This window comes from Magnusiomyces paraingens, assembly GCF_902498895.1.
Source record: "Magnusiomyces paraingens strain CBS 517.90 genome assembly, contig: contig1, whole genome shotgun sequence".
Lineage (NCBI taxonomy): Eukaryota > Fungi > Ascomycota > Dipodascomycetes > Dipodascales > Dipodascaceae > Magnusiomyces > Magnusiomyces paraingens.
In genome coordinates, this window is record NW_022474067.1 from 4,633,517 (window position 1) to 4,653,221 (window position 19,705).

Consider the following 19,705-nt stretch of genomic DNA (forward strand, 5'->3'; position numbering starts at 1 on the left):
AAGCACATTTTCGACACTATGGAAACCGGCCTCTATTCTAATAACGAGCAACAAATTTTAAAACAATTAAAGCATGAGCATCATTCCCTTTTTCACCTCTTCTCTCAAATTTATTTTACAGTGATTTCCAATTACTAATTGTTGCTTCCAACTCTAATCAAAAGACCTGTGAAACTAATCATTCCCAGATATAATTTTTTGCTTTACTTTGCTTGATAATCACAGAGGAGGTGCCGGAAATCATATTCGATAAATTAAAATCAAACCACTGTTTAATTTCGAACTCATAGTATCATAGAAAAAAAATTAAAAACAAACTAAAAAACAAAGCCTTCGTTAACTAATTAATTAATTTAACAAAATATTTACACAGCTTCAACAGCAAGAGAAACGCTGGAAATAGATACTCCTTCGGCCCATTCCTCATTGTCATTTTCTTTGGCAGGGTTGGGCTCGAGATCCGTTCCAGCTTGTTCTGATTCGGAACCAGAACCTTCCTCCGGCTCAGCGTCGTCGTCGGACTCCAATTCAAAAGGTTGAGCAGAGGTTTTGGCGGTTCCTTTTTCAGATTCTTCTTCAGGTTCGGCTAGTTCGTCATCAGACCCAGCTGATTCTTCATCAGATGAATTATCAGACTTATTCTCAGGCTCCTCATGCTCTTCGGATCCATGTTCTAATTCAGAATCTGGTAACGAAGATTCATTTTTGCTTTGTTCTAGAGATGACGGCTCTGTGACGGACTTCTGTGATTGAGGTCTCTTAAGAAGTAGATCCATCTTTGCTTTTTCACGAACACGTTGTTCAGCTTCACGTTCAAAGAACTCATGGTCGCGTTCAGCATCCTCTTCATCATCTGATTCTGTAATAAACTCAGAACTTTTGTATTCCACTTGTCGAGCGACAGGCTTTCGTCGGAGTGGAAGCTTCTGTTGTCTCTGATCCTTCTTTGCCTTTTTATGTTTCCGTGATTTTCCACTGCCACTTCCTCTTCGGCGTCTTTTCTTTGATAAACCACCTTCAGCTCCACTCTCTTGAGCTTCTTCTTCTTCACTGCTCCCATCATCTTCACTATCACTTTCTTCATCATTGTCACGTTCGATGAACCCATCAAGATCATCGTCAATATCCCCACCTTCTTCATCCCCACTATCACTCCCTTTTCTATCCTTGGGTCCGACTCTTTTTCGGATCGGCCTGACTTCTTCTAAATATGCACTTGCAAGTTTGCCATCAGGAAACTCTGTACCTTCATCATTAAATCGTTTCATGTAATCTAAACAAATCTTGACTGTTTCCATGAGAGCATCGCGCGGCAACATACATAAGGTACGGTCAGCATTGTCTTCTAGGCGAAGTTGGCATTCCTTCAGTAAAAGTCGGAAAGTTCCATTCTTTCTCAAACCAATCTCGATTTCTTGGACAGCTTTATTATCCATTTCTGGGTTAAGTCGTGGGTTGAGTGCTATTAATGTGTTAGTAAAAATCAACATCTAGCATGTTAAAAAAATCATACCTTCTTCGTCAATTATAACAGAATCGTTAAGTTCACTAGAAGAAATCCATGCTAGTCGTGCATCATATGCCTTTTCAAGAGCTTTTATCGTCCATTCTAACAATGGGCGTTTTTCAGCATCAATCAAAGCAGCTACTAAAATGCGGAATCGATGCTCACGAGGACCAGTGTATTCTTCGCTCTCTAAAAATTGCATAGGCAATGAAACCTTTCCTGCAATCCGACGATTAATCTTTGGTTTATTGGCTTTGGTATCTTCCACTGTGACACCGTTTTCCAAGTAAAATACACGAGCATGTTCTTTGTGGAACAAAATTTCCCATTGTAAACTAGGTGTCTTTTCCAGCATGCTAGTGAAAGTTCGCATGAAAAATTTGTTGAACCGTTCAAATTCAGAGCTTAAATCTGTAGTAATAGCTCGACTTTCTAAAAGTCGATCTAGTATGCGCATGAAGTCCAACCGGAAAAATCCAACATGGTATCCAGCAGTGACGAAAAATCTGTGCGCCAGGCCCAGCCCCCACTTGATTTGCCGCCGTGATAATTCTTCGAAGTTGCTCAAGTACACAGTTAACATTTCAACCGTGTCTTCTTTAAGATATTTGCGTTGAAATGCTGCAAAGTCTAGCTTCCGCTCATTGTATCGTTTTTCCTGAAGAAATTGATCCATGGCTTCTTCTTCATCATCTGCTTCTTCGTCATTAACATCGCCAGTCTTTTTTTTTTGAATCTGTCGTCTCCGTCTTCCTGCTTGAATATACAGTTCCTTATTTTTTTTGGTAAACTTTTCCAAGGTAGACAGTACATTGTAAGACACTTCGACTACCAAATTAACAAAAGACTCATTTTGTGACCGTGCTGCTACAGGTAGTCCTGCTAGTGTGTTGAGCCATTCCTCCAAGTAAAATAACCGGTGCTTCATATTGTCGGCCATCTCGCGCGTCTCTTCATCTCCTATACGCTCCATTTCGTTTGTAGTCAAGATGATTTCGTTAAAACATCGCATAGAAGTGTATGCGACGGCCCAAGCGCGTGTTTCGATAGAGACTCTCATCATTTTCATGACAATGATAAACATGTTGTGAATAAGTGCTTCAGCAACAAGACCAAAGTCCACATCTTCCTTTTTGTCAAATTTAATAGAAAGTCTGGTGCGCTCAATTCGTAAAAATGACGAAGCAAGATACAAAAAGTGAATCTGGTGTTCATATTGCACAATGTTGGAAAACTCTTTACCAGCAGATTCCATCCACTCGTTTTCAAAATAGTTTCGCAAATTCTTAAAAAGTGGATTAAAAGATACTTGCAAAAAATCACAGCAAAAATCATGCAATATTTCACGCACTTCTTTTGTTAACAAAATAGTAACGTTCCACTGATTTTCAATGAAACGGTCTAAATTATCTGCACCAGGAACATTAGACTTTATAGTCATACGAGCGTGATTTGATAATTTTGGCAATCGTTTGGTTTTGTATTCATCTAATGAATCCAATACATCAGAAGTGCCAATGGTATGTGCACGTGAAATAACTGCTGATGTATCACCGTTGGAATCCTTAATCGAAACAAGTGCTGTTGATCGATTTGTACGTTTTGCAAGCCGAGATTTAAGATTGTTTTCTCGTGCCTTGTCTCGTGATAAAAGAGACTTTAAATCATTTCTTTGACCATTTTCGTCCAAAATTATTTTATCAGTTGATTCAAACAATGTTGAAGCATCAACTCCATAGAGGAGGTAATAAAGACATTCCATAAGAGGAGTATTTAAGTAAGGAAACTCCGTCGAACTAATATTAGAAGATAGAGCCATAAGAAAATCCAAAACTCCTTGTTGTTTCATGACTTGCACTTCTGTGTTACGCGAGGTATCAAGATACAATTGCTCAAACTGGTTGTCCATATTATCACGATAGTTAATACGGCAAATATTGCGTAAAAAATAAACAGATAGTTTAAGTGTACTTCTGTGTCGTAATGTGCGTTTGTTTTCGGGTGTGCTTAAAGCTGGCAAACAGAGGTGAATCAAAGCTCTAAAAATTCGATGTTCAGGGTGAGCGAGAATAGCATTCTTATATTTAAGATATGCTACTTCAAGATATGGCATATGAGTGAAATGGTTTGGGTTTGAAGTTTTAGATAAGGAAATTGGCCATGTCAAAGGCACAAGCAATTCCAAACAAGCTAAGGCTATACGCGTTTTTTTGTCTCGCTGGAATTTTTTCTTTTGTTTTTCCTCGTCTTCTTCATCTTCCACATTAATAGGTTGATGTTCATTTTCCTTGTCAGTTTCTTCATGTATTTCTTCTTCTATATCCCATTGCGTGAGAATCTCAAGCAAGTCAAAGGTAACAAGACTTGTTTCCGAGATTGCACGAGCGACATCTAAGGAGTCGTTCTGTTCATCATACACTTTGAGCCAGCGTTTCAAATCTCGCAAGCATCCAAGTGCATCATCACCAAGCACATATGGTTCTGTCTCTTCGGCCAAATCTGGACCACCCAAAGCAGACACCAAGTTGACAATGTGGGCCTTGAGCTCAGTAAACTCATCCTGGGGTTCTTCAAGAGTGATTTGATCTGTAGTTTCTTTTTGTTCTAAATTCATGGGGTGTTATATTTTGGTTATTATTAGGGAACTATAAGAGAAAAGTTAGAGGGGAAAGAAAAGAAAAAAGTGTCTGTTTACCGAAAAAAAAGTAAACAACAAAACCAAACAATTGTTTATTTTTTTTGTTACAAGTTGCCACGCGTATTTTTCGCGTCAATCTCAACCAAAAATGATTACTAAGCAAATAAAATATATATACATCTTAAGTTAACTAAAATGTTAAACTAACTCGTATTTCGATAAACCCATATATCAATTAAAATAAATATCATGCAAATTATCTAAATTTAATATTAACTCTATAAAATCTAATAAATAAACAACATCATCGTCAAGAAATAATCATGTGAATCGTTTGTTTGCCCATAAACGAATTTTTTCACCATATTTAATAACAATAAGCGGGAATGGAATACCTAAAACCAGACATAGGAGACCGGTCATTGAGTTTGCCCAGCCATAACCCATACGGTCATACATTGCTTTTCCAAATAATGGAAATCCAAAACCAAGCATCGATCTAAATACCATTGCAGCAGCCATTGATGAAGCTGCAAATCTAGGGTTCATATCAATAAGATAGTTTTGGATAGATTGAAAAACCGCTATCATACCAAAAGTATAAATACCAGCCCCTATACATGGCATTATCCAAAAAATATGAGCTTGCGCACTCCATCCGTACCAAAATAGCCCTACACTTAAAAATAGGGCGCTAAATGGGACCATGTATAGCCGATATTCAGGCTTTGATACACCCCCATTGCGCTTGGTAAGTTTCATAAAGGTTTTTTGAATCACTCGTGACCAAAACAATAGTCCTGTAGAAAATCCCACTCCTAAAGAAATATACATAAGTCCCGTTATTCCTAAGTTAAACCCATAATGAACAGACCATAATGTTGGGAATGTTACAAGTAAAAGATAAAGGAAACCGTACACAAAAGCCATATAAAGACCTAGACCCTGGATAATTGGATGCAAAAAAAGAAGCCGTATAGGACGGGTGATTGCAGTAAAAAGCTGTTGTTTAAATGGTACTTGGTTAAGATCAAACACAGTATGCAAGTTTTGATTTCCAGTTTCTTTTCGTAGCTTTGCTACTTTCCACTTTAAAATTACTGGGGCATATGTTTCACGATAAAATATGAAGCCAAATGCTGCAATAGCTCCACTGAAAATTGTTAATACCCAAACAACCCAGCGCCAAGAAGTATTTTCGGCAATGAATCCTGAAATAATTGGAGCTACCACAGGTCCAACCGTAGGGCCCAACGCATATAGAGCAAGTGCAGCACCCCTTTCTTTATCATTAAAAAGATCCGCCATAGTTCCTGCGCCAATGGATATTGGGAGAGCGCCAGCACATCCAGCTAAAAATCTAAACACTAGAAGCTGAGCTACATTTTTTGATAAAGCTGTGGCCATGTGAAAAATAGTCATTACAATCATAGCGGTTGTGAGAATGGTTCTTCGCCCAAAAACTTCAGATAACGGAGCGAAAACAAGGGGCAAAAAGCCCACGCAAGAACAAAAATGGAGACCGATAAGGATTTTTCAATCTCTTTGGTTATATTTAAATCAGCTGCCATATCTGGAATGGCTGGTGCAATAATGGATGATGAAAATGGAGATGTGAAGGTAAATGATGCGACAATTCCTACTGCCAGCCATTTTTTCTTTTTGGGCCAGTTTCTTGGGTTTTGGGTATCATAATCACTTTCCCATGTTATTAGTTCGGGATCAATATCTTTTACTTTTTCACCATCATCAGGAAGACCGTTATTAAGTTCTTGCGGAACGATATCATCAATATATCTGGTCGCTGTTCGAGAAATTACCTCTTCTCGTGTCTTTGCACGCTCAAGATCGATTTCGTCTTGTGGAATATTACCAAAAATAATACTCTCTGAATAAAGGCTTTTTATTGAATGATTGCTTACTTGGCTTAGTGTTGGCGAAACAAAATTAAAATTCTTTGATTCATCATCCCTTGTAGTGAAATGAGATTTTGACTTTTCTGAAATGGATTTATTAGAGGATGTGATGGTTTCACTCATGTGATTGGGATTTGTATGCAAAGTGTCATCAGTGGATATTACTGTTTGTCCCCCATTTGGGGTTGTGACTTTATCAGAACATTCAAATTGTTCTTGTTCTTGATTTCTATGTTGATCTTGATCTTGATCTTGTTTCGATGTCATTATTATAGGTAAGTATAACTTTAAGTGGTTAAATTACAAAAAGAGAAAGAAAATAGAAGGAAATCAGCAACTATTTATTTAATTTTTAAAAAAGAAAAGAAGAGCAAGAAAATGTCACTGATTTCAAAGCCGTTAATACCGCGATCAACGGTGAAAGCAAACATGAATAGGGCCATGCACAGCTTCGGTAATTTAAAATTATTTTCGAAAGTCAGAAAAAAGAGATAATCACAGGGAGGGGACCAACTGGAAGCTTTCTCCCATTATTTAGAGTGAGCGAGAGAGAATAGTGACGGCTTTAGATATAAATTTATGGGAATTAGGAAGTTTTAAATTTCTTTTTCGATCCGATACTCGGCTAACATTTGATATTTGTTGAATTTGTAAAGCTTTGCAAAAAAGAAATTTTTTTTTTAGGTTTCCAATACAGGGAAAAAGAGAAAACGGCCACAGCCGTGTTAAAAAAGAGCCAAGTTCTTTGGTAATTTTCCCTCCAAAATCGTTGCTATGCAAATAAATTTCTAGTAACAAGATAACCTGGATATATATTTTCATAATTATTATAATAATTTTTAAAATACTTGATCATTTCAGAAAAAAAGTTTAATGAAACAAATAAAGGAAATAAATTCTTCGGAAAATATTGAGAAATTGGGTTTTTTACATAAATGTGCTTCTTAAACAATGACAGTAAAGAAATTTTGTTGATTTATTGCGGGGTCACTTTGAATGGAAATAGAATTAATCGATTTAACATAGATGTGTACACATCATACGTCATGTAAATCTTTTTCTTTTTCTTTTTTTGACGGAAATAAAAAATGGAAATTAAAATGAGTCAGAAAAAAAATCTCTTTTGATTTTTTGTGAGTACAGGAAAATGAGTACTTTTTTGTTTCTAAAAATTGGAGCGTGCATGACCATGCTTTGTCAACGCCCTGTCAATCAAAACGACATTTCGGTTTATTGATAAATTAAACTGTTATTGACATTCGAATATAAATCTGTTTTTTCTATTTGTTGATATCAATCTACAATAACAAAAAAAAAAGGTACTTTTAAAAATCGTTAATGATGGTGGCTGCACTCATGATATGGACTTTCCTTTTCAATACCAAGAGGACCAGTAGTATTAATTCCAAATGAACGCATTTTGACAGCCAGTTCAAGAAGATAGTCAATGGCTTCATTAATGATTTTAGCTTTCCAGATATTGGCACCCCAAACAAAGATACCATGTCTTCGGACAATGACAGCAGAAGCCGCTGGATATTCCATTAATGTCTTTGCCAAGTAGGGTGTAAGATCTTCTTCTTGTAGTGTGTTTTCAATAATGGGAATCACAAGTTCGTCGGTATTGTCCAGGTACCCTGCTTCAGTAATGCGGGGAACAGCCTTGATCTGCTCGATATTAGAAATGCGAAACTCCTTGTCATAGAGCAAGCTGACCATAACAGCAGATTGGGAATGGGTATGAATGCAGGCGCCAGCATCTGCAGCATTATAGATGGAAAGAAAGAGAGGGGTACATGCTGAGGGCTTATAAGTATCTGGAGTTTTGAGATAATCTCTGGTATTTAAGTCCATAACAAACATGTTTTCAGGTTTCATTCTCTAAACAACTGTTAGATTAATTCATTAAAGATTTGTAAAATGGACATACTTCTTTTTGAACGCCAGATGGGGCGAGATATACTAAATTATCTTGTCTAATGCTCATACCACCGCCGGTACCGGTGACCCAATCTTTATCAAAAAAAAGACGACATAATTCGCAGATCACATTTGCAGGATGGTTGCAGTCGTCAGAAATGACAAGACTATCGGGGCCAGAGGCTTTTCTAATAACAGGTGCAGACATAATGAATTATGAAGGTTTGTTGCTTTCTGGAAAGCTAGAAACAATAGTTAGCGATCTTTGCAGACATGAAATCCAAAGAAGAATATAAAAAAATCATCAAACAATGCATTTTATTAGTTGAAAATGCAATGAATTCTTTACTTACTCTAATTATTGTAGATTTTAAAAGCAAATGAAAGAACTTTACTTGTGAAAGCAAAAGAATTAGAGATATTTTCTAACAGGACAATTTTGAAAAATTGTATTAAATCACGTGAAACTGCACGTGTAAAAAGTAAGTTCAGTCTATGGTTTTGTATGCACATTGATTTCATTTGTATGTAATTGAAATTATAATTTTACTTTTTTTCAAATAGCTTCAATTGAAATCTTCCAAAGGGTTAGGGTTTTTGTTTTGTTTTTTGATATTTTCACTGGGGTGCTTTTTTTTTTCTCAGTATTACCCCGATAACAAATTTGACAACTTTGTATAAAAAAACCCCTTGAAACAGACTTGTGAAACAGCGATCTCTATCAAAAAAATGGTTTTGCCGCGGGTTTTTATTGACATTGAAAGTAAGGCTGTTTCTGGTAGAGTCTTTATAGAGCTCTTTAGCGACAAGGCACCCAAGACCAGTGAAAAGTGCGTGTTGTAATAATATTTTGACAAAAATGAGTGTCTTCTTGATCACTCGATATCTTTATTGCTTACCTTCTAACGTGAAATTGTTTTAGTTTTCGTGCACTTTGTACAGGAGAAAAAAATGATGCTAAAGGACGGCGGCTATGTTACCAAGGAACCACTTTTGACCGGATCGTAGCACCAGAGTATATTGTCCAAGGCGGCAAAATCAGTTTCGATGATTCTAGCGAAAATACCAAAATAATAGGAGAATCTATTTACGGCGAGCCTTTTGAATCGGAAAACCTTGGTTGGCGAGATATTGACGATATAGGTCTTGTGTGTATGGCCAGAAGTCAAGAGAAGGATGGCCTTAATGGGAGTCAGTTTTTCATCACTTTACAATCCAATCTTCACATTGAAAAATTTTACCCGTGCACTGTTTTTGGAAAGGTTGTTCAAGGAATAGAAGTTTTAAAGGAATTGGAAAAGGTTTCAGTGAATGACAGCTTCAGCCCTTTGGAAGATGACAATGTTGTGATTACTAGGTGCGGAGAGATGGAGTTTAAGCGGAAAAAGAAAAAACAGCAGAGTGTTCAAAATGAGGAGGATCACAAAGAAGGAAAAAAAGAAGAAAAGGATATTCAAGAAGATGATATACAAGAAGATTATGTCAAAGCTAAGATGGAAACTGAACACACTCCAAAAGATCCTAAAGAGAAGCCAGCACCAATTTCTGATGAAACTCTTACAGCTAATGACCCAATTAAGAATACTTCTAAAGGAAATACTAGTAATAGATTACGACGTGATTCGATGGATGACTCTAGACGGGGTTCTAGAGATGAATCCAGACGTGGATCTAGAAGTGAGTATAGGGAATACTCGCAGCGTAACTTGCGAAGTGATTCTAGAGATGATTACGGTGAGGACTCTCGACATGGTTCAAGAAAGGACGAAAACTACTTTCGAGGTCATGGGGATAGCAGGTCAGGTCGTGAAAGCCATCATAATAATGAGGTTCGCCGTCGTCGCGATAGCAATGGGAACGAATATGAAAGCTATCGGAATTCACGAGACCACTGGCACAAGGACAACACCAATAGGCAACGTGATTACGATTATGAGGATGATGATGATGAGCGAAGAGAGTATTCTCGACGAGAAAGACGCAGAAGTAGCCAGTCGCCAAGTCGGGAGCGGTCACGGGGGTACAGCCGAGATGATCGGCACTGGGACCGCGGGTACGATTCGCGGTCGTACGATAGTCGCCGAGGCAGAAGCGGCGGTGATTATCATCGCCCAAAAAGCGTGTACCGAGAGGAGGTACGGAGCGACGGAGTGATTGTCAAAGGTCGGGGATCTCTCAAGTATAGAGATTCTCGAGATGAGCCGACATCAGGGCGGCGACGTGATCATGATTCCTATAGTAGTTATGGTCGACTGACTTGAAGCCTGAGTACAGTTAAATGTAATTAAAAAAATGTATAATTATTTTGATTGTAAAAACTAACCAGACGTCAGGTTAGTTGTGTTTGGGTTATAGATAGGAATCTTGTCAAAAAGCACATTTGGGTATAACAGATCATGAGGTTTCAGAGGTTTCAAGAATAGTTAAATCAGCTAGTTGTTAAAAATCTAATCACCTTGACTTCTCCACAAAGTGTAAATAAATACCCAAGCATTTCCTTTGGTTTTTTTATTTATTTAAAATAAAAAAAAATTGCAATTTTTGAAATCAATAATTATCATCTAAAGTAGCTTTTGAAATGAGTTTGTTGAAATCTTTTAATGAATATCCGCCGTTGGTATTTACTAACGCCTCGCCTTATTTTCGGGAAATTGAACAAGAGTTTGGTGACGAAAAGCAAATATACTATTCTTTTCTCCGGCTCATTGATCATTACAACACTGGGAAGTAAGTTTCTTCTTTTCCATTTTTTTTTAAAAAATAGGTAATAACATTAGGCTTTGTTATCCTTATTAATAGACTGACATCTGGCCAAGTTTTTGTGGGTATCAATGTCTTGTTTAAGGGTCACGACAAATTAATTCTAGGGTTCAACGCACTTTTCCCTCCTGGGTATTATGTAGGTGCAGTTAGACCCCAATCTGCTAAGCAAACCACTTTAAAACCCATTCCTATGGCTTGTTCCATGAGGACGGTGAAAACAATTTTAGATTTGCCCATATCTCCCCCAGTATCACCAGCTAAGCATCAGGTAGCGAGAAGGTTCACTAAAAGTGTAGAGAAGAAATTGGGTGGTGATGATAATGAAAAAGAAGGTGGTGACAATAAAGGGAGAGAAAGAAGTGAAGGTAAAGCGAAAGAAGGTGGTGATGACAATGAGGAAGAGGAAGAGCTGGTACCGACATTGGTGATTAAATGCACGCCAGACAGAAAAGGAAAAAGAAATGCAAGTAACTTTGGCGAAGAGAAGTCGATATTTTCAAAGCGAAGAAGATTGGATTCTTTTCAAAATATAAATCCCAGACAGAAAAAAGAGCCCATCAAACTACTTGAGACCACTGTGACGGCACATCCAAATAAGCCTTTTGTTTGTACGTCTTTGTCTAGCCCTCCTAATTACAACAACACAAGTCAAACAAGAGAAGGACCATCAACAACTAGTAGATTGGAAGCAAAATCCAAGGATATTACAAACCCATCTAAGAAAAATCAATTGAGACTTTTTGATCTTAAAGAAGAGCCGTTTCAGCAGAATATTTTGGGCTCCTCTGATTCATCGACTTTTGGGAAGCATTCCGCGGTTATTTTTTTTATTGTTGAGTATATTCGGCGAGTCAAGTACCATTATAACAAGGATCCAGAGGTGTATGCACAATTTTTAGATTTGTTGCACGATTACCGGAATGGAAAGGTGCCTGCGAATGAAGCATTTGAGCGAGTCAAGGTGTTGTTTAAGCGGACTCCGTCGTTGATTAAGAGTTTCCAGCGGCTGTTACCCGATCATATTGCACAAAGAACCAAGGATGATAAGGAAAAGCGAGAAAAGGCAGAAGCTAAAAAGAGAGAGAAAGAAAAGGAAAAGCAGCAGTCAATAGAAAATAAGCCTGAAAATAAGTTGCCGGCCCATGAAAGGAGGTCGAGTACACTTCGGTTCAAGTTAATTACTAAGTTTGGTAAAGGAGCAGGGACGGTTGATGATAGAAGGACGTTGAGCAAGAGAAATGGTGGTGATGGTGGTGGTAAGAAAAAGGTAGATCAAGAGGTATCATTTGGGTCTTTGGAAGTACCGGTTTTTGCACCTATAGTGAATGGAGGCAGTGCCTGCAACCCAAGTGAGAAAGGGGATTGCGGGGAGAGTAGTAGGTCTGAGAATCAGAATGATGTGATGAAGAAGTTAAAGGAGATTAGTACATCAAAGGATATTCGACAGAACTTGAAAATTGCCAATATTCTTAACTGAAGAGTTTTTTTTTAAGAGGTTGCTTTTTGTTTTCATTATGATTAGAAATATATAGTGTGTGTGAATATTATGATTTTATAAAAAAAAAAATTATTGTCGGCAGACGAGGACCAAAAGATTTGTTCGGTTGTTGCATGTGATTTTTTTATTTTGTAAATAATTTTTTTTTTTTTATTTTCAAAGTGTCCACCATTTCCCATCTTTCATTAAGTCTGTTTGCTGTTTATTTCTTTATTCTAATTCTAATTATAATTATAATTCAAAAACTTGATTTTGATTATATCTTGTTCAATTAGAAATCACTTTAGGGAGATTTTCATGTTTTTAAAAGTCCTCGAGATTTCCTTTAAGTTTGACCAAACTTTCTTTCACAAGCCAAAAATCATTCAAATTAATTCAAAAAAAAGAAGAAGAAGAAGCTGATTGATTGATTCATTTACTTTCTTACTTACTTACTCTGTTAAACAGTAGAACTTACTCGAATAGACCGTTCCAATTGAGAAAGAAATAAAAAAAAAATGAAAGCAGAGACTTCGCAAACGTCTCTGCCAACAGCTGAAAATTTAGAATTGCAGCCACCGCCATTAATATCACAACAAGCAAATCATCAACATCATCATCATCAACAACAACAACAACTGCCTTCTTCTTTACCTTTGAAACGCCAGGCAGAAGACTATGTTTTTAACTCTGCCTTGGCAGCACATGGTGGAAGAAGCAATGGCATGAAAAACATCGACAATAACGCAGATAAAACAAGTGACGACGGCGCCTCTAATGGCATGAAACCGAGCAAGAAAAAGAGTCGCACAAAACCAAAGGGCACTAAGATCGACCCTGGAGCTCCTCATGGCAAAAAAACTCTCAGTAGTAGTGGTGATGGTCGTACTAACAGCAGTACAAATGCTCCCTTTATTACCACCAAGGAAACTACAAGCAACAACAATAACATTATTTCTCCTACAAACACCACCACCACAACCACCACCACAACCAATATTAACTTTCTTCTTCCTCTACAACCATCCATATACCCTCCTTCATCTACCACAAAAATGAGCCAAAACAACGGCTTCGAAAAGACTGATCCTAGGTCCTCTGCTGACCAGCAATTACCATCTACCCAGCAAAACTCTCACCAGTTACCAATTTCAACCAGTGGATCTGATACACCTTCTCTTGTGACATCTTCTCTTCCACAATCACATTCACAATCACAGCCACAGCCACAGCCACAGTCACATTCACAATCACCACCTTTAGCATCTTCTGGTTCAACAGCCGTCCCAGCAGCAGGTACATTTGTGTTACCACCTAAACGCCCACGAAGACGAACAGGTTTGCCAGTGCAACCAGTTCCACGGAGCGCGAAACCTCCCGGAGAGCTGTTAACTCCGGACGAAAAAAAGGCCAACCATATAGCATCAGAACAAAAAAGACGGCAGGCTATCCGCGAAGGATTTGATAAGATTACAGAGATTGTACCGGACCTTGACAAGAGCCAAGGTCGCAGTGAGGCCACTGTTCTTTTAAAAAGTATGATTATTTGATATGAAGATATATATATATATATATATATATATATATACAGAAAGACAGAACATATAATCTAAGAGTAATCTCTTTTATTATCGTTATGTTTTTTTTTTATTTCTCATTCTTTAATGATTTTATGGGGAGATTTTCTAACTGCTTAGGTTTTGTTGTGTAGCTGTCAAGTTTTTGCACATGCTAATTGATGAAAATACTCAGCTGGCTGAGCTTGCTAAACAGCACCATATCGCCATTCCATCTGTTGATAATTCCAAAGAATCTGCCATAGAAGAGGATGACGATGACAACGAAGAAACCTCAGGAATAAATGATTCATTATCAAAAAGATGATATGGACCAACCACCAAACAAATACATGGTTAACAAAGATTTCTTTTTGGGGTGCCGATAAGAAAGAAAATATTACACGCAAAAAAAATTAACTATCAAACAGCCATTTCTTTTTAAACAAAAAACACACAAGAACCCTCCATATTACAATAATCAGGCCTTTCACAACTATTTTTTTTCTTACTTTTCAATTGTATTTTTTATGAGCTTATTACCTTTTGTGTTTTTTTTTTTTTTTTTTTTTGAAAATTCGGCTTTTAAAGAAACAGAAGAAATGGTTGTAAGTGAGTGCGGCTAAAAATGTCGAAAACTATCACTTCTTTTTTTTTTATGTGTTAGGACATTTTAATCTTGTCTTCATCATGATGATCAGTCACATTTCGAAAAGAACTTAAAATTCTTTTGCACAAAATCTACATCTTTAGATGATAATTATCTCTCAGGGGAAAAAAAGAAATTTCATCTGAATGGAAACAAAAAGTAATTACAACATTTCACTTGAATACAGTTATTTAACGTTTTGTATATACAGCATTGTTGTCAACAATAAAAACTAAGAGTAAGTTAAAAAAGAAACAGACGAAAAAAAAAATGCAAATTATAAAAAGATGATGGTAGATACGTAATAAAGAATGTGCTAAAGTCTATTAAAAGTCTCCTTCTTTTGTTCTCGCTGCCCTTTTTTTCCCCCTCCCTTTGCTTAAAACGACGTGTCGCCATCACAACCTCCCAAATGCAAATGTCGGAATCTAGATGAAAAGAAATTTTAGGTTGATTGGCAGCAATATTAATATCCCATAAGACTTTATTTTTTTTTTAAAAAAAAAAAAACAGCCAAGTTTTTCTTGGTGACAATAAGTTTAATCCAAATGGGAAAAATGACCAGGAACTTTATTTACACATTTTTCACACGTTGGCCGATACCCCATTCTGAAATGCATGCTGAACGGTGGTGGCGGCGGTGGCGGCACTTTAAGCCCGCTGTGCTCCTGCTCCTGCTCCTGTTCGTGGCCTAAATGCAAGTTTGTAGATGCCAAAACTGATTGTGTATCTAAATGCTCGTGGTGTGATAGATTAACTTTGTTATCTTGATGTAATATGCTATGATGATGATGATGATAATTATGATTGTGATGGTAATGGTGTGGATGATGGTATTTACCGTAGTGACTCTTAAAGTCAACACTTGTCATGCTAGATAAAGAAGATGAAGATGAAGAAGACGAATCTGTAAAAAATGCAAAGTGAGATTGAGTTCCTGATGAAGATGATTCTAGAGAATAATTTGTATTCAGTTGCTGATGCTGTTGATGCGATTCTAATCCCGGAGAAGGCTGATGATGAGGATTCATATGAAAATGAGTTGTAGGCAGCATTCCATTTTGTTGCTGCTGAGCTTGAGATATATTAGTCAGATTTTGCTGGAGCATATTTATGGCCATTTTGTTTTGACTACCGATATTGTTTTGTAATGAAAGTCCAGCAACGCCACCAACAATGGGTTGTGGGGTTGGCGGGTCCGAGTAGTTTTGAGTTAAATGTTCAAGCTGGTCAGAATGAGATTGTTGGTCACTATTACCGCCAATGCTTTTAATTTTCTAATAACAATATGTTAGTTAATGATGATAAAGATAGATTTAATAAAAAAAACTTTACCTTAAAGGTTCGACCAGAATGCTCATAGTTATTAATATGTTGACCAGCCTCCTCTGAGTCCATATCAAAATCACAACCTCCCATGGCATCCGTAGTTTCTGTGTCATCGAGGCTACGCTTTACACTAAGCTTCATCCAAGATGTGTCGCGTGGAGAGAGGGGTGGGGATGAAAGCAGAATGGGTAGTTTTGTTTTTTCGGGTTCTGCGCTGGGGATACCCAAGTTCACTGGACAGTTTCTCATGAGTTGTTGTTGAAAGAGTCGCGAAGATGTTGATGGGGTATTGGAGAAACTAAAATTAGCAAGTCCGTTTGTAGGACACTGTGCAGGTTGTTCATCTTCATGTTCTTGTTCTTGTTCTTGTTCTTGTGATTGTAATTGAGATTGAGATTGAGATTGTGATTGTGATTGTGAATGTGAATGTGAATGTGAATGTGAATGTGAATGTGAATGTGAATGTGAATGTGAATGTGAATGTGAATGTGAATGTGAATGTGGTAGTTGGTTCGATGCGTAGTCAAAGTTGTTCATAGTTGCAAATTTAAAGATTAGTAAAAGATTAGAAAGGAGCTCAGATGACACCCAAAAAAAAGATTTTAAAATGCAAATATGGTAGAATCAAATGAAATAAAAATGAAAAATAAAAAAAAAGGAATTTTTTGAAGGTTTTCTTGATTATTGGTGAACTGAGTAAAAAGGATGGCTTGGTGTTTGTTGTTAAAAAAAAAAGATTTCTTTTTGTGATAAAAACGAAGAAGGAAAAAAAAAAAAAAAAAATTCGACCGGCACTGCCCATACCGGAAAAGGCCAATTTTGCACGTGACCATGGCATTCAGCAACGACATACACAAAGACTTTAATCGCAGCGGCATAAAAACCTTGGCTGCCTTTCGATTAAAGTCTTGCTGTACATTTAAGTCCTCGAGATTCATTTTAGTATATCTTTTTTTTTAAAAAAAAATAAAATTAATTAATTTTTATATTTATAAATAAATGTATAAAAGATTAATAAACATAAAACTATTAAAAAAAAAAGGTATTCCTTCATATTTTTTTTTTCATTAAACTGTTTTTTTACTATCTTTACGTTTTCAGCTTTTAATTTAACCCTAACGTTTGCATATCTAAAAACCCGAAAATAGGCCTTGATAATGCCTGTTTTTTAGCAAAACAAAAGATTAAATACCCTACCTATTGATTAAATTTCTAATTGCCTTTATAAGAGCTTTAATTTTAATTTTTTATTCCATTGAAAAATCAATTATTTCGTCTGTTTATTTGTTTGTTTTTATTCAAGGGTTATAGAATTATATAACATCAGCATCTGGGCTATCCTTCTTGTCCATACTATATATATCTTTTTATTTTCATAATAAACTTTTAATTTTGGCTTCAACATTGCATCTCCAACAGCCCAAAATCAATGATTTCTTGTTTGTTTGTTTGTTTTTATTCAAAGGTTATAGAATTAATCAATGATTTCATTGTTTGTTTGTTTTTATTCAAGGGTTATAGAACTATATAACATCAGCATCTGCGCTATCCTTTTATTGTCTTACATCTGTGACTTGCCGGTTTTCATTTGTACCTTTTTAGTACGGGTGGTTTCTGTTCTGTGCGTCTTCGGTAGCCCGGAAAATGGGCCCTGAATCAATGATGTTTGTTTGTTTGTTTTTATTCAAGGGTTATAGAATTATATAACATCAGCATCTGCGCTATCCTTCTTGTCCATACTATATATTTTTTCATTTTAATAATAAACTTTTAATTTTGGCTTCAACATTGCATCTCCAACAGCCCGAAAATAAGTCCTGATGCCAGCTTACGAGGAACAGGGGGTTAAAATAACCAAACCTTCCCAACCTATCTCCACTTGTCTTCATCAACGCTGTAATTGTATTTCTTAATCCCTCCAAGCAGAGATAAAGCTTACAATCTCTTGTAAGCCAGTTAAACTGTTTAAGAGAGTCGACATGTCCATCTCTGGAGATATCCGTTTCAGTCCTTTTCTTTCCTCTTCAAGCAAAGGACACTCAACTAAAATGTGATGAACTGTTTCCAGCTCTCCACATTTGCAGTTGTAACTATCCTTTTCAATTCCAAACTTTTTAAACCATGCGCCAAAGTTTCCATGGCCTGTGCGAAACTGAGTAATATTACTCAAGATCCTTCGACTATCTTTCTTCATGATCACTCCCGTAACCATTTTGGAAAGATTATCAGTACATTTCGACTCCACTGTGATATTATGATACCACAGATCCTTACTGCTGTTCCAATACATTTCTTGCCATTCTTCCATTGCTTGTTTCTTCAAAATTCCAATCGTCTGATTTTGTTGTTGTTTCAGTGTAAGAGGTTCAACCCTCTTGCATTTTCGTTTTCATCCTTTTTAATCATATAGTCTCTATCATCTTTCGCCAACATGTAAAGCGTGGTTAGCTTTGCAATTGGAGATTTCTCAATCAATGTTAACAAATGACCATTAATAGGATTAGTTTTGCTAATATTTAGGTGTAAACGAATAGCTTTTCGTGCCACCATAAATTTTAGCCTAATACTATATGGCATAATACCAACTTCCTTTTGTAGTACCGCAATAGGAGTTGTGCGATAAGCACCAACAATTCTTCTTAAAGCCATATTCTGCATTACTTCCAACTTGTGGATTTCTCCTTTCAAAATTTTGTGATGCCAAATTTCTAAGCCATATTCGACAATTGGTCTCACGCAAGCAATATACAGTGATCTGACTGCAGACCCTCGCATACCTTTTGCACGCCACCAAGATGCCAAATAGCACCAACAGCTTTTCTTGCTTTATTGATTTTATTCAAAATATGAGATTTAAAATCAAGCAGATTGTTCAAAGTAATTCCAAGCAATTTAACTTCCTTCTGGGGTTCACGAAGTTCTCCATTAGGTAAAGTAAGTTGCACTTTCTCATCTTTAGGTTTCACATTTTTTTGTAAAATGAATAAAACCCAATTTATCACCCAAATCAATTTTGGTCATTCTTGATTTAGCCCAATTACAACATTTTTCTAATATGTTGCTTAAGCTTTTGGTATTTTCTTCAATTTTACCTTCAACGGTAATAGTCACATCATCAATAAAGCCAAAAGGAGTTCCACCCCATTCTTTAATGGCATGATACATTGGTGTGGAATATATCAAAAAAGTAGTGGTGAAATAGGTGAGCCTTGCGGAATTCCAGTACTAATTTTTGCACTGATCCTTTTCTTCGGTCCATGAGCATACTAGCTTCTCTTTCACTTACAAATTGGTACGTCCAGTTTATAAGTGCTTTGGGTAGTTTCATATCCTCCATTGTGTGTGCCAATATATTTCTGTTAACATTATCAAAAGCTCCTTGAATATCAATGAGCATAGCTGAAATTTTTTCCTTACTAGTTTCAATTCTTTGGACAAGTTCCAAAACAGCATCAGTAGCACAATAACCTTGTCTTCCCCATATTGCTCTGGTGGAAGTAAGTGTGTGTTGTAAGCTTGGTCATTCTTTTTGTATAATTTTTCCAGTACTTTAGATGGAATCTTAAGTAAGGAAATTGGTCGGTATGCTCTTGGCTTTGAATAGTCAGGTTTCTTAGGTTTAGGTATAACAACAATAATGCCATGTCTCCAGACTTTTGGGTGGTATCCAAACTTTACACAAGCTTGGAGAAGCTTGAAAAACCTTTCCTTAAAGTCTTTATTTAGCCATGCCATCTTTAAAACTTTGCCAGTAATTCCATCGTCTCCTGGAGCTTTATCATTTGGGGTATCAGCCAATGCAGAGTCAACTTCATCAAACTCTAATTTTGGCCATCGAGAATCGTCATCAATTTCAAACTCTCTATCAAGACCATGATCAATTTCAGGTAGAAGTGCCTTCCATATTTCATGTCTTTTTTCGTCAACAGTAGTAGTGAGAGTTCCATCTT

General features: G+C 36.6%; 7 protein-coding genes across 7 annotated transcripts; 3 read left to right on the forward strand and 4 right to left on the reverse strand.

Annotated features, from left to right (window-relative positions):
- Nucleotides 1-365: 365 nt before the first annotated feature.
- Nucleotides 366-4,121, reverse strand: SAPINGB_P001406 (uncharacterized protein; the record flags this gene model as incomplete). Its single annotated transcript, XM_031996129.1, has 2 exons — nucleotides 366-1,462; nucleotides 1,514-4,121. The coding sequence occupies 2 exons, from the start codon at nucleotides 4,119-4,121 to the stop codon at nucleotides 366-368; spliced, it is 3,705 nt and encodes a 1,234-aa protein (XP_031852020.1).
- A 345-nt stretch (nucleotides 4,122-4,466) lies between these two features.
- Nucleotides 4,467-6,328, reverse strand: SAPINGB_P001407 (uncharacterized protein; the record flags this gene model as incomplete). The annotated part of the gene is made up of 2 exons (XM_031996130.1): nucleotides 4,467-5,512; nucleotides 5,620-6,328. The coding sequence occupies 2 exons, from the start codon at nucleotides 6,326-6,328 to the stop codon at nucleotides 4,467-4,469; spliced, it is 1,755 nt and encodes a 584-aa protein (XP_031852021.1).
- A 1,068-nt stretch (nucleotides 6,329-7,396) lies between these two features.
- Nucleotides 7,397-8,189, reverse strand: SAPINGB_P001408 (uncharacterized protein; the record flags this gene model as incomplete). Its single annotated transcript, XM_031996131.1, has 2 exons — nucleotides 7,397-7,942; nucleotides 7,992-8,189. The coding sequence occupies 2 exons, from the start codon at nucleotides 8,187-8,189 to the stop codon at nucleotides 7,397-7,399; spliced, it is 744 nt and encodes a 247-aa protein (XP_031852022.1).
- Nucleotides 8,190-8,710: 521 nt separating this feature from the next.
- Nucleotides 8,711-10,242, forward strand: SAPINGB_P001409 (uncharacterized protein; the record flags this gene model as incomplete). The annotated part of the gene is made up of 2 exons (XM_031996132.1): nucleotides 8,711-8,811; nucleotides 8,904-10,242. 2 exons carry the CDS (start codon nucleotides 8,711-8,713, stop codon nucleotides 10,240-10,242), a joined length of 1,440 nt encoding a protein of 479 aa, XP_031852023.1.
- A 317-nt stretch (nucleotides 10,243-10,559) lies between these two features.
- SAPINGB_P001410 (uncharacterized protein) lies at nucleotides 10,560-12,221 on the forward strand (the record flags this gene model as incomplete). The annotated part of the gene is made up of 2 exons (XM_031996133.1): nucleotides 10,560-10,708; nucleotides 10,781-12,221. The coding sequence occupies 2 exons, from the start codon at nucleotides 10,560-10,562 to the stop codon at nucleotides 12,219-12,221; spliced, it is 1,590 nt and encodes a 529-aa protein (XP_031852024.1).
- Nucleotides 12,222-12,739: 518 nt separating this feature from the next.
- Nucleotides 12,740-14,105, forward strand: SAPINGB_P001411 (uncharacterized protein; the record flags this gene model as incomplete). Its single annotated transcript, XM_031996134.1, has 2 exons — nucleotides 12,740-13,757; nucleotides 13,933-14,105. 2 exons carry the CDS (start codon nucleotides 12,740-12,742, stop codon nucleotides 14,103-14,105), a joined length of 1,191 nt encoding a protein of 396 aa, XP_031852025.1.
- Nucleotides 14,106-14,965: 860 nt separating this feature from the next.
- SAPINGB_P001412 (uncharacterized protein) lies at nucleotides 14,966-16,292 on the reverse strand (the record flags this gene model as incomplete). The annotated part of the gene is made up of 2 exons (XM_031996135.1): nucleotides 14,966-15,703; nucleotides 15,762-16,292. 2 exons carry the CDS (start codon nucleotides 16,290-16,292, stop codon nucleotides 14,966-14,968), a joined length of 1,269 nt encoding a protein of 422 aa, XP_031852026.1.
- Nucleotides 16,293-19,705: the final 3,413 nt, after the last annotated feature.